Source organism: Wasmannia auropunctata, unplaced genomic scaffold (assembly GCF_000956235.1).
Source record: "Wasmannia auropunctata unplaced genomic scaffold, wasmannia.A_1.0 LD336064.1, whole genome shotgun sequence".
Classification (NCBI taxonomy): Eukaryota; Metazoa; Arthropoda; class Insecta; order Hymenoptera; family Formicidae; genus Wasmannia; species Wasmannia auropunctata.
Window position 1 is genome coordinate 1,957,117 of NW_012026826.1, and position 15,103 is coordinate 1,972,219.

The following is a 15,103-nucleotide window of genomic DNA, read 5'->3' on the forward strand; positions in this document are numbered from 1 at the left end:
GGGAATGGGAAAGACGAAGAGGAGAAGCGTGTTGGGTCAGGGCGACGAGAAGAGGGAGTGACGTTCCGTTTTACGATAAGGGAGCTTATTACGATCCTTGGAAATTGGTGAAAATTACATTCACGCGATGACCAATAAAGTTATAAATATTTTAGCAAATTTACTTAGTTTTGTAATTTTTACCAATTTCCAAGAACCGTAATAAACCCTCAAGAGAGAATCAAATTTTCTTTTAGAGATCATACATGGTATTTTTTATACTTACTCGAAGTAAATTTATACAGTTTTTCGCAGCGACATTCATCTTACAAAAATTTATTTCATGCGCCTTCCGACTTTGTATCGTGCATTGCAGATGACTACTTTACAAACGCAGAGTTTAAAGCATAGTTTCAAATATTTATAATAAATATATTAGGTCCATTACGGACTGTGTGAAGATCGGAGATTGGAGATTATTTTAATTTTAATTCGATTTATCTGTTGATCGAATTCTAATCTCTCTCTCTCTCTCTCTCTCTCTCTCTCTCTCTCTTCAACTATGATTAATTAATACAAATGTATCACAAGAAATATGTATTTGTAAAGTATATTTATACATATATTGTTTCGTTTAGGTAGTGACAGAGTATCTTTCGTTTAAATATTAGTACATATAAATAGATCACGATACATTTATATAATTTTTCGTGAATACTTATATGGATTAAGATCGCATGGCCATTTAGCAGCGAAAAATAAGGAAGAGGAAAATCTTGAACAGAATCAGATATTACATTCGGCGAAATAACTATTACGACGCGATTCAGAATGGGGTTGGATATGTTTGCACTACGGTGGAGCTGAATACTCTCTCGCAGAAATAGGATCGGACGAAATTTAGGTCCTGCGGAATTAAAACAGTGGAAATCTCCGAGCGTATTCGAAGAACTGCCAACTCGTATGCGAGTGCGGTGATTCCAGTTGTCCAGAAGATCTGTCGCTTGGATTATCACAATCGTTTCATTAAGCGAGCGTCTATTAAAGAGGGGGGAAAAAAGAAATTTTTCCAAATTTCTTTATCAGAATTTATAACCGCACGAGCGATTGAAACATACAAGTACATTCACTGTCTGTTCGCGATTCGAAGTCATTTCATGCACACTGACGCTATTTTTAATCGCGTATATTAAAACGATAGATTTTTGCTTGAAATTTGCCCGAAGGAGAATAAAATCCTTTCGTAAATGGGAAATTATTTATATCCCCCGAAATTAATGTCCGTTCTATAATAATGTTAAAACGGATATTTTTAATTGAAAACGGTATGGAGATTACAATATTAGATCATTTCTGAAGTAAATAATTAAGTACGAGAAGATATCGTGTGATTGTTCAATCCGGAATGAATTATTTGGGAACATCCCGTTCGAGTACCGTATTCGTATTCGGAGGTACCACTTGGTACGTAATATCGGAAACGCAAAAGGACGGAACATTCGATTCTGATCGATAGTACAGCCTCATTCTACGAAATTACACGACGCTATAAGCATGTTTCCTCGTTATCCGATCCCATTCCAATCTTAAATTCCTGTTTTTACATTTCCAGGTCGCAAAAAAAAAATGACCTGATGCATATCGCAAATATTATTGTAACATCAAATCGATATGTACATACATTTAAAAGTTGCATGGTATAATTATTACGTACTGCGCTGCCGTATTAAATTTTCAGTAAACAATGTATCGGTGAGAAACAAATCGGAAATTGCGTAGTCTCGGTGAATGGTCCTGATCGAAAACTTGTTATCAAATTGCTCTCCGTCAGATATGTTAATATTAATTATAAACTAACTAAAAATATATTCGAAATCAATTTGTCTTAATTACTTCTCCTTCCGGATTTTTATTTTGCAGATGATCCATGACTTATAAGGAAACACAAGTGTCCCTACGATTTTAAATAGGCTTTACTAATGAGATGTATTAAAATTGTATAAACAAAAATAAGGCACGTATTTTTTATTATCGTCAAAGATATGAAAAATGTTGTAAATAAAAGTTTTACGATTCCAAGTGCGCTTTACAACGATGCATTTGAATTTTTGGTATACTGAAAAATATGATATCTTTAAAAATTAAATTGCGCAATTGTAAAGCGCACTTGAAAGCCATAAAACTTTTAGAACATTTTTTTTCATATTTTTGACAGTTTAGACGCTATAAAAAAAACCAATTTTTATTCAAGAAAAGATTCCACCTCCTAAACGTGCGAGAAAATATTTATAAAACAATATGTGTTTTTTATTTTTTCTGTCCATATTTTAACACACCCAAAATTTATTGAAATTGAAGGGGGATAATTGAGTTCCCCCTTTTGTTGTGTTTCCTTGTCAATTTTAAATCGTTGCTTCTTATTTGAAATTGCTTTGAATTTCTTTTTAAGATTTAAACGCTACCTGATAACGAACGTTCAGGCTAATGAAAAATGGTTGCGGAATTTATTTCCGTGGGGATATTAATTGAGTCACGTGTAACCCACGCCTTGGTGCGCGCGGTGACATATTTTCGCACGGTACTTAAGGGTCCCTGCCTTTTCGCGCGCGTGCTCAATTAAATTGGTCCTACCTCGAGAGACGGCAGGGGAAATTCAGGAGTGACAGGTTTAGACATTTGCGCGTGATCGTGGGATCCGCAAGCGCGCGGCTTGCTGCTGCTTTGAAGAGAATCTCGCGCGCGCCTCGGGCTCCATTTGACTGCATTGACGATTCGCGCGGTGTAGTTTATCGGGGTAAGTTTCCGCCCCGCGTGCGCGCGCGCGGTGTGAAACTTTCGTCGAGTAATCCGTTACGAAAGTTATCGGGCGTAACGTGCACGGAATTTCCGTAAATACGGATAATCGAGAAACGTGCCAGCTACCGCCGCCGGTTTCTCTTTCTCTCCATGCACGCCGGCATCCGGGGCCGCAGCTCGCAGACGCGATTTGAGATTGAGCCAACCACCCACTATCTTTCTCTCTTTCTCTCTCTCTCTCTCTCTCTCTTCTCTCTCTCTCTCTCTTCCTTCTCTTTCTCTCTCTCTCTCTGGGCGATGCCACACGACTGCCAGTTTAACGATTGGCGCACGCAGAAAACGCTTCAACTGATGTTGTACGGTACGTCGTAAAATAAAATTTCACGGGGCGTTTGTCCGCGAATCCGATAGGCGTTTTCGTTGACTGGAAGGACTTAAAGTGAAACGTGCCGCGAGAAACCAGGTTAACGGAAAAATCGGGAATGGCGCAAAACGGTGTCGAGCGTTTGATTTCGGATATTTTGATATTTCGCAATGATAGAGAGAGAGAGAGAGGGGAGGGGGGTGAGAGAAAGTGAGAGAGAGGGAGATAAGACAAAAATTTTCATTTATGGCAGATATTGATACAACGCTTTCCCTTGTACATCGTTTCAAAAAAAGGAATAAACATTAAAAAGATAGGAGAAGAATTGTATAAGAGAAATAAACGTGAAAAGAAAGAAATATGCAAATTAAGAAATACTTGTAGATATTTAGTTTTGTGATATTAATATATAGATTATGACTGAAGAAAAGTCAGTTTGATGAGTAATAAAACGAGTAATAATTGTAGAATATATACTCATATATACTATAGTAGATATAATATATATAACTTGCTAAAGAGTTGTGTTTAAAGATCTGTCAGAAAAAGAATCGTTTATGTTTTTATGTTTCACGGTTCTCACGTTCTTAACTTTTTGTTGCGCAAATTAAAAATTATAAACGTTTGTAGACAATTTTGTTTTTGTTATATTAATATATAGATACTGATCATAGAAAAGTCAGTTCGACGAGCAGTAAAGTGAATAATAATCGTGAAATAATTTGTTGGAGGGTTGTGTTTAAGAATTTATCGAAAAAAAGAATCTCGTTTATGCTTTATTTCTCATGGTTGTCACGTTCTTAACTTTGTACTTAGCGACTAAGCATATCTTTAATTAAACATGGCAGTGCCTAGCGCGCGCGCATTGCCTCGCGAGATACTATTCCCCGTTGGGAACGAGGAGGGCAGCTTTTCGCGTCCTAGACACGTTTCAGAATGTTATTTTCGCAAGCATTTCGCTCGCGACCTCTCCTCGAGCCTCTGTACTTCCGGTGCTCTCTCGTCCTTAACCGGAATTCTTATACCCGGGGAAAAGGCCGGGCGTGTTATCGTAACACCGTCGACACGGTGTGGAAAAAGGTACCGTTGTGTTTTCCTTTATTCCGTCCACAAGGGGACGTCACTTCGCGGAAAAGATGAAGAAAATGGGCTCGCGACATTCTCGCCCGTGTTACTTCTCCAAGGTGTATTTCGCGTCGCGACATTACGCCACGGTCGCGCCCTTTTTTTCCCCCGGCCTCCTCTCCCGGTTCTCCACGGCGAAACGGTCTCAATGAGGGACTATTCACAAGATAGTGTAACGGAGCACGACGAATGGGGCTTCATTCAAGATCCGACACCGTCGAAAATGGACGGAATGGACAACGAATTCGCCGGCGGCGCATCAAACATGAAACTCACTTAATATTTATTACGGATAGTTTTATGCGTTTTTAATAAATGTCTCGAATAAATCACCGAAGGCGAAGACGAAAACCATATTAAAATAAAATTCTTTTGTGTCATAAACTTTTTTTTGTCGATATTAACAAATCTCTGTTTTGATATATAACTACATATAACGATATGATACTTATTATACGTGCGTATATATAGACAGAAATATAGACAGAAAAAGTAAGATACTATATTTTTAAATATTTTCTCGTATGTTTAGAGGGTGAAACCCTTGCTTTAAAAAATTGATTATATATTTTATACATATATATACATATACATATTTATTTATTTATTTACAAAGATTTGTTAACATCGAAAAAATTTGTGGCACAAAATAATTGTATATATGTATGTATATGGGTGTCTCTGAACTTAGTGCTAAAATTTGTACAATAGTTTTAACACATAAAAAACAAGTCAAAAATGCCTAATAAGCATATCCGGTTTTGGAATTATGGGGTTATTAAAGTTGCTTTTGTAAAAAAATATGAATTGAAGTAAATATTGTTTAATATTCTTTATTCTTTATAACTTTTTAAAAAGGTGTTTAAAAATTCCTCTATCTATTTTGATACATTTTTTAGCATAAATTTATAAATTATTTTGATTAAGTCTCACTCAATCTCACACCGCTGGATTTTTTTCTTTTGAGAACAAATGAAAGATTTAGGATGTGTCTATAGTCTACCAGTATGAGATTCAGAATTCAGAATAACTAGGGTAACTGATACTTATTGCGATTTTGTCCGCGAAACTCCAAATAAAAAAAAAGCTCGAAATAATTTATCAATTCGTGCTAAAAAATATGTCGAAGTCGTCGAAGTAATTGAGCATCGTTTATAAAGAATTAAACATAATAAGAAATATTAAATAACATTTATTTCAATTCATGTTTTCTTACAAAAGCAATTTAATACCCTGTAACTCCAAAACCATTTAAAATATGACATATGCTCCTTAGGCATTTTCAACTTATTTTCATGTGCTAAAGCTGCTCTACTAATTTTGGCACTGAATTTAGAGACATCCTGTATATATATAAAATAATAAATATAATATATAAAAATATATATATAATGTATTTATTTAAGAATAAAAATAGCTTTGTTACCAAGTTTATGTAAAATTCATTGTTTAAATTATTAATGATCCTGCTCATCTTTAATGCAATCAATGTTTATTATTATCGACAAATAAATGAGCATTGATAAATTAAAATTGATGCGTGCTTTCATATGTACGCATTTACAATAATTGGACACCGAAATGAAAATTGCGGCATGTAGGTATACATATAACTACGATTAAACGGATGAATTTCAATTAGAACAAATGAGATTCGGAAAAATTTATGCAATATCGCATCATCGTGCATATCTGGTAACAGGACAAGATTTTTTTTCTATTTTACACATTTTCTCCGTCTTGCTCAAACTTTTTATTGTTGATTTAAACGAAGAGTTATCATTAACAAATTTTTCGAAATGAACAGCAATTTATAATTATATTTTTTAATTATTTATAACACTCCGTGATCAATTTTGATATTTATAGTTATTTATATACATCGCCATTGAAAGACGTTCTTCTAAATTAAAATTAATTTACTGGTTATTGCGACAAATATCATCACTTGCCTTGATGGTCGAACACTCGGTAAAACGCTCGCCCGGAAAGCAGGGATATCTAGATTCAAATCGTGGCTGAAGTAATATTTTTTGCAATAAATTATTTTCATAGGATTTAAAAAGATGCTCCATAAGATGTCCATTATTAGATTGCCTTGGCAATTTAATTGTGATTTTACCTACTCTTCGGTTTAGATCTTTGTTTTAAAGATTGATGATTATGCGGTGTGCAATTGAATTTGAGTTTGCTTGAATTGAGGACATAAGATTCACATATTGTAATATCAACCAAAATTCGCTTTGTACCGTAGTTTAGTGTTTTTGTATCATAATTGTTTATAAAATACTTTACTAGCAAATATTGTGAAATATGATAAAAAATGATCAGTGTTTTATACACAAATGTATTATACATAAACAATTTTAATTCAATATATTTCAGGCTGCCTGAAAAATGTTTCAAATTAAATTTTAATTTTTGTTAATTAAACTTAATGTATAAATATTTTCACGAACAATTTCGAAGTAATCTAATATCGTAGTTTCGTAGTTCTTGTACTGATATCATTCTTTTGTGCTGATGAAAAAGCGCCAATAAATTAATAAATGCACGTTGTGTTCGACCTTCGATTACCATGTATATCTAAGCGTAATAAATTCCAGTTAAAATAATCAACAGCTCGATTAAACATTTATGAGTTGTTTTAATATTCGTTTATGTAGACTTTTACGGACTATATAATATCAACGAAAATAAACAGACAGATCGCATGCGACAAATAACATGGCGCATGCACCTGTTCGTGGTTCCACGCAATTTTTATACGTTGAATAGAAGCGGAACGAAAAATTCAGATAAATATAATTTAATAAATATTCATCAACTGTTTGAATTACCAAACTGCTGACTCCGTTGTAGCAAACAGACGCAAACGTCGCGCGTTCGATTTGTACACGGTTTATCGGCACGTTGGTAAATTGGTATTTTGCAAACACCAGAAATCGGATAATGAAATTTGTATAACCGCACGCAACGCACACACGCTCCGCGCATTCTTGAGTTCTCTCACCAACAAAACATCGTTTTTGTACTTGCTAATAGACACAATAGTACGATATATATACATATGCAGTACCGTACATTGTTTTCTTTTTTTTTTATTACTCAGTAAAATGTGTATAAAGAATGTTAAATAAAAATTTTAATAAAAAATAATGTTAAATCTTAAAAAAATTTTCTCCCATAAATTATTTAAATAATTATTACAGACAAACTTTTACTCGTAAATGATTTTCTCCACAACCAGTTTTCCTTTATCTCTTAGAACAGAACATTAGTTTATGCGAAATAATTATTAAGGATAATATTTTTGTTTGTATTTTATTCTAGATTTATAAACAGTACAAGTTCATAATTTTCATTTGATACTTTAATTTAAATAAGTATATCAGTACAGCTGTACAGATCGAAATAATCTCAATGAGTTAAAAAGAATTATTGATTAGCCTTTAAATGACAAGTATTTTGTTAATTAATTAATTAATTTAAAGCATAATTATTATTAGTATTTAAAATATAAATACGAAACTCAGAAATACGAATATAACTGGATAATTAATTCTTAGAATATAAATATTTTGATGAAATATTTTCTTTTCTTTATTATAACAAGTAACTTCATTAATAAGTAAAACTTTATTAATATATAATAAGTAAACGAGTAGTTTTTGAAGAAATGAATCTGAGGTATTGGCAATCGTTATTACCGTCATGTTCGAATGCCAACGTCGGGAGGTGAAACTAATTCTCCCAAACTTAAAACTTGAGATGTTAGAACCCTCGATGTCACTTTCCACTTTCTCCCCCACATACCGTCAATTTAAGGACGAAGTAAGTTGTCGCTGCGGTGTCGTGCGAAAGGTATTATCCATTGTTCCCGGAGTGCACGGGGTTTCGTAATCGGCTGAAACGTCTGGCGAATGCCCCATGGGTATCCCCCATCGGGCGCAAGAGTGTTGGATGTAGAAACGCTTTTGCGTAATGAGTAGTTGAGATTCCTTGTTAAGGAGCGCTCGAACTCCGCGCTGCGGCTTCCGCGGTTCCCAACAGATTTCGGCGCTTCGCCTAGTTTCTTCCTCCGACCGTACCTACTTCTCGTAGCCGATCCCGCGCTACGAAGGGTGCGTCCCGGCGTTGCACTCCGTAGAGGCGAGTCGATTTCGGTACATGTTATTTCGAGAAGCCAACCGCGTAATTACTCGACGAATCTCCTTTCCGAGTTTAAAATCATAATACGTAACTTGCTCTCCGGCATTCGAAATAATTAGCAGTGCTTTAATTGAGGAATTTCACTAAATCTCCGCAAACAGCGTGTGAATAATGGTGCCGCTTTGTGAAAACAACTTATTACTTAAACTCTTGTGTTTTCTTAAAAAAGAGAAAATGAAATATATATGTAATTTAAGGAAAAATTAATTTAAAGAAGTTTTTAAGTGCGTAAATAAAAAAGACAATGAGAAATAGAACTATATGATCAATTTATTTTACACTTTTACTTTACTTTACACTTTTTTTATCCTTTTTTTAATGCAAAATTAATCTCTAATTTTTTCTTTCGTTAAAAATATAATTTTATAAACAAATTAAAATTATAAATCTGTACTGTTTATAAATCTAGAATAATAATACAAACAAAAATTTTGTCCGTCATAATTATTTCGCATAAACTAATGTTCTGTTCTACGAGACAAAGGGAAACTAGTTGTGGAGAAAATCAATTACGAGTAAAAGTTTGTCTGTAATAATTATTTAAATAATTTCTGGGAGAACATTTTTTTAAGATTTAACATTTTTATTTAACATTATTAATATACAGATTCAAGAGGAGAGAGTATTTAGTTAAAGAATATCCACATTTCTATCTCTCATGTGTCAATGAATATATAATAACATCTGCCCTTTATCCTCTTCCGGCTATTTCATATTGGGCAAGCTTCTGTGAATGAATAATTCGACAGAAAATTAAGAATTCAGGATGCCCGGGGGTCATGTCTGCACTTGTATAGCGGAATGATGCTGCTCTATGTATATTTGCACCAGAAAAAGATGATTAATTACTTGGTAATATCACTTATTCATGAAAAGAAAGAGAGAGAGAGAGAGAGAGAGAGAGGGAGGAAAGAAAAATATGAATAGAGACAATTTTTCCGACTAAAAACGTATTTAAAGTGCATTTTGCGCTCACTATTTTTTACTTTCTCCTTCAATAAATTGTACATTCGATTGCACAACAATGAAATAAATATTCTGTTCCACAGATTCCTGTTTTAAACACAAGTTTTTGTCGTTTTGTTTTACTGCATCGTTTTTCAACATCCGAATTATACGAAGATATATCAAATGCAAATCTTTGATACAAATATATTTTTAATTATTATTATGATTATACGAAGCATAATGCAAACAGCTTTATCATCGAAACTAAAATAATAAGCTTATAGGTTTATTTCCTTGTATAGAGCTCTTCTCTTTATCTTTTATAATATCCAAAGTAATTTCTTTAATCTGATCGTCAATTGAGTGAAACAACTTATATGCGCGTAACATATGTAATCATATACTGAAAGTAATATAACAATAACTATAACAATACGAAGATACATCTTAGGATATTGCTGCGTAGCTCTGCAAACTGTTTTATAGATCATCTCTCTCTCTCTCTCTCTCTCTCTATCTATCTACCTCTCTCTCTCTCTCTCTCTATAACATGGCAAACTAACTCAGCAAGTTGCGGAATCGTCACGTTCGTGCGAGCTAGTAGTAATCAAGACCGAGGGGAAACAGTGGTGGTAGTAATAGCGACAGTCTGGGAAACTACCTGCTACGCGTCTCTCTTTGCGCGCGCGTCGTCGCATAATTTTCCGATCTGCAAGAATTCGTATATTTGCCACGAATATTAAAGACGAATTAAATTCACGAAGTTACATTCGCGGATAATCCTGTCAAATGGAAAAACCCGATTATCTCTGACCAATGTCTGAAATTAAGAGGGGGAGGGGGGAGTTAAATACTGGAGATGTTAAAATATTAATAATTACATTGCCGGAGGGAGCGATCGAGACATCGAGAGAGCGCTCTTACTTGCTGCTCGCACGAAAATAATTCGTTGTTACCATCAAGTAGATATCTCTCACGGCAACGATTACAATACGGTGCGCGTAAACTCCAGCATCCAGCGTCATACCGTCAGAATATACGTCGACCCAATTGAAACTGAACTCTGCGGCTGGCCGATCCGCGCTAATTAATTACTGCGCTGCCGGCAAATTCATTACAACAAACACCGTTCCTAACAATGGTAGCGGCGAATGTTTAGCTACATTATCCTCGCCGTCCGTGTCGCGTACGGCCGGTGGAGCTCCGCGCTCTGCTGCAGCTCCGGTCATATTGAACCGTATGCGTGTAAATTTCGCAAGCGCGCGGTCGGCACGCCGTGCGTATTTCGCACCTACATATTTTCCATCGAATTTGATAATTACCGCGGACACAGAGTTGACGCGCCGTGTGACGCCGCAAATAATTATCATGCACGCCGCGGCGAAATGCGATTCGGCCGTGTATATATACCAAAAGTTTGCCCCTCCGCATGTAATTCTGACCGCAATTAATTCTCCCGTTGAGAAGCGAAGTTAATCGCGATTATTTACTCCAACATAATCCATATTTCGGTGTAATCTGAAGTAACAAATGCATACGAGATAATACAAATAACAATGTAATAATACTCTGTTTCTTAGTCTTCTTTAATCCTAAAACATTATTGATATCAAATGATACAGCATTGTTATTTATATATACGTAAATTGTACATTTTAAAAATTAATCATTTTTAATTAATGTAACACAAGATTATCATACATTTTTATAGAGATGAAAAAAGCAAGATTTTTTTACTTTGGAGTTAAACTGATTTTTACTGTAAAAATATTTTTATTATAATTCTAAAAAGAAAATATATATAGAATATTTTCTTGATATCCATCATTAAAACGTTTATGTCTATGTTATAACGTTTCAATGTCTATATTATTTTGGTATTATTTAATATCGTTTGTTTTTATAAATTTTAATTATATTCCAAAAAACGTTGTTCTCGAGGAAAATTTTACTCAAAAATTTACGCGTTATGTATGTTACAGATATTTAATAAAATTTTTCTCGAAAATAACGTTTTGGAATATAGCTTTTAAGATCGAGGCGGAAATACAAAAACAATTAATTTCATACAAGATTTACTAAATTTTGTTTCCTATCTATAAACAATAAGTGTATCCACGGTCACCGTTTACTTTGTCATTGTATCTACTACATTTTGATTGTTTACAGTTACCTTTACACAGAAATTGTTTAGATGAAAAACTGAATTCTAAGTTCTAATAACATGTTGTCAAATGTCTAAAGAAAATATTATATTCAAAATATATCCAAAAAGCTTTCAGGGCTCAGAGTTAAAAAATTGATTTTACTAGGTCTTTTACTCAAAGTTTTTTTCGGTCATTTTTATCTCTATACATTTCACACTTTTATTGACAAAATATTTGTAATGTAGATATAAACGTAAATAACTTAATTATTTATATTGTAAAAGGAAAAAGAAAGTAAGCATCAAATTCAATTTTAAACAACGGTGTAAGTCCAATGTTTCCTCATAACAATGTAGCATACAATTATATGTATATTTTACTCTTTTCTATTGCACGTAAAACTTTTATGTACGATAGTATTGCGCGAAGTTAAAAATGATATTATTAAAAAATCTTTACAGAATCTTAGATAAGAATTTAATCTTTATAAAGATCAATTATTATAGATATCAATAACTTTTCTGCTGTGTGGTGCGTGATTAACCTAATGGATAATCCATCACTGGTCACACTTATAAACTGCGTGATATACCTTAATATAGGCCAAAAATTCTTTACATTGCATTTTGTTAACATTATGTAATGTAATTTTCGGCTTTATAATAATAGATATTATATTATGTTACGGCATATCATATGTATAATAATGATAATGAATATCGTTACAGTTATGTTAACATGATAGTTTCGTGTAGAATAATAAAATAATTATTGTGGGGTAAGGGATATCTCGCGTTATTTACGTTCAAATATCGTCGAATCCGAATTTCGGAAATCGTGCCCTCTTGTCGGCGGTCAACGGGAAACGAAAAACACGATGTGAACGAGATAGAGGTAAGAAAGCAGAAGGGGACGAGGAGGGGGAGGGTTGGAAGATAATGAAACGTTTCTCCATGGCGAAAACTTACATTGCTCGTTAACTTTCGCGAGAAGTGAGGTAAACTCCGCGGAGGCGAAAATGTCGATAGAAATACCCCGGAGATATCGCGGTTCAACTATAGAATGGTTAATTATAACGATAATTAGCGGGCACTTTTGCGATGGTAACTCTCCCAGGCTCTCACAGGCGTCGATCCTTCACTTCGGATTCGCTATCTCAAGCGCGAGTTCGAGAAGTATAAATGGAATATGATTTTGCTCTAATTAGCTATCCCTGGAATTGGGAAACTTTGTTCCCTCCATGCGGTGACTTCGACGTGAACCCATATATAACAAAATACTTTTGCTGTATATTACATTGAATTATCGCTGCGGTAAGAAAACACTCTTTTTGTAATTTAAAGCAAACTTCGGCGAGGGGCGAGGAAGGGGAAAAACGAATTTATCGTAATCAAGATCTCATAGGAATTATTTCAGAGAGATATCGCCAAATTATATTTCATGAAAAAAAAAGAAGGAAATTAAAAATTGACACGATAATGGCTTGTGATTGAATTTTTGCTGATTGTGAGAAGAAATCACTTGCCATACCGAGGTACAAAATTATCTGTGAAACGAGAATAAGATCTTCATGAAACAATCGAGTACTGATGTTAAAAATTTAGATCGCTCGTTGCCGCGAACCGATGGCAACGGGTTTCTCGACGACACTCGTATAGCCGCGCGGGGCGTAACGACGTCATAGAAGCCCGTTTAATGAGCCCGTCTGTAACAACGGATTCTCCTTTCTGTGATTTCAGTCCTGCGAGAAATCGGGCGATTCTCGCGCGGCACAATGCGCCGTCTTCAACAATGTGCCATACAGCGGACAACTGCTGAAATGGTATCCCCATTACGACCCGGCTAGGCCGTGCGCTTTGATCTGTCGCGGCGAGCAGACTCTCGAAAACGGCGTTAGACGGTCGCGGCAGGAAGTGCCGTCGACGGGCGGGAAGACGGCGCCGCGCGATTCCACGGACAGCCTGCAATTCGACAGCGACGAGACGATAGTGGTGCAACTGGCGGATAAGGTGGAGGACGGCACGAGATGTTACGCGGAGAGCACGGACGTGTGCATAGGCGGCGAGTGCATGGTGAGTGCAAGCTTCTTCAGACATTGATGAGAAAAGTGTTTAGTATTTACACATATAATATGTCACTATAATTACATGGTAAAATAATTACGGAGCTCTATTTTTAGTTATTATTGATATAATGTTAATAATAATTTAAAAAAAAAACTTAACCGGCTCTAACGATTTAAAATCATATATAATAAGTATTTATAAAGGCTAACAAGCCTGATTATAGGTGTCCTTGTCAAAATGTTGCAATTAAAATAAATTTTAATAGGTCTTCAATAATGCATAATAATAAGTAATAACCAGACGTTTCGACCTTTAATGTGGTCCTCTTGTAGTATTGAAAATATTAAAGTTTATTTTAATTGTAACATTGACAAGGACACCTAGTCAGGTTCGTTAGCCCTTATGCTTATTATATATTAATAATAATCATTATATTTATTATAATTCTACTAAATGTATAGTTGATATTAATTAACCTTCAAATGGTGCACTTCTTTCGACCCACTATGGAACAATGAGCGAATTTGGATTTGATATCTTAAACTGTACATCTTTCCTGAGGATAAAAACAAAAATGTTTTGAAAACCCTACTTTTTTATAAAATTTTCTCACAAATCCAGTGGTATTACTCAATTTAATGGAAAACTATTTAGCAATTGAAAATTAATGATAAATGAATTACCGTTTTGAAAAACGTCACTTTTTCGAAGAAAAACTGCCATTTTTTTTTATTTCATGAAATGAAGTAAAACTTGCGTGATTCTTTAGTTAAAACAATATACTTTAATAAAAAAATTATTGTTGCAGAAATAGAAAATAAAATATTTTTCCATATAGCCAGAAGTTGGCATATTTTCTGATCATTTAATAGTAATTTGAATCTTTCTAACAAATCTTTATAAAAATAATTTCAATAAAAATTAAGTATTTTAAGAACAAATCTTGCCAATTTATAAAGTGAATTATTAATAAAAACCGTTTACATAATTAAAATTATATTAAAAAGTACTGTTCATATTCCCATACAGCACAGAAGTTTGCAGCAATATTGCAGCAAAGTTGCAACATTGCATATTGCAATGCAATGCTTCAGAAACATTGTTAAAATATAGATTTGCAACATTATTTTAATAATGTTGTAACAATGTTTAAAAGAAATGTGAAAAGAATTAACTACGATTTTGTGTTTAAATATTGTGTGTATACGCTTACGCACATCTTATAATCATTAAGTTTTATTAAATATCAATTAATTTTACATAACAGCACATGATATTCTCGTTTTCCGTTTTCATGATTGTACTACGATCATCGGTATAACTGAGATCAACACAATAATATCTCGTATAGTATTATTTTATTTTCTTTCGTGCGTGTATGATCTCAGAAATAACTTAATTAATAAGCTACGGAAAGTGATACGTACGCTTGTCTAACGCGCGCAAGATCGGAAGAGCACACGTCT

At 34.1% G+C, this 15,103-nt stretch overlaps 1 protein-coding gene across 1 annotated transcript in view; it reads left to right on the top strand.

The window, feature by feature from the left end:
• Positions 1–15,103, top strand: part of LOC105450319 (papilin) — a 112,498-nt gene that overhangs the window by 36,994 nt on the left and 60,401 nt on the right. The window contains exon 6 of the mRNA XM_011690102.1: positions 13,311–13,643. Within this exon, the coding sequence (XP_011688404.1) occupies positions 13,311–13,643 (333 nt within the window). The remainder of the gene's footprint in view (positions 1–13,310; positions 13,644–15,103) is intronic.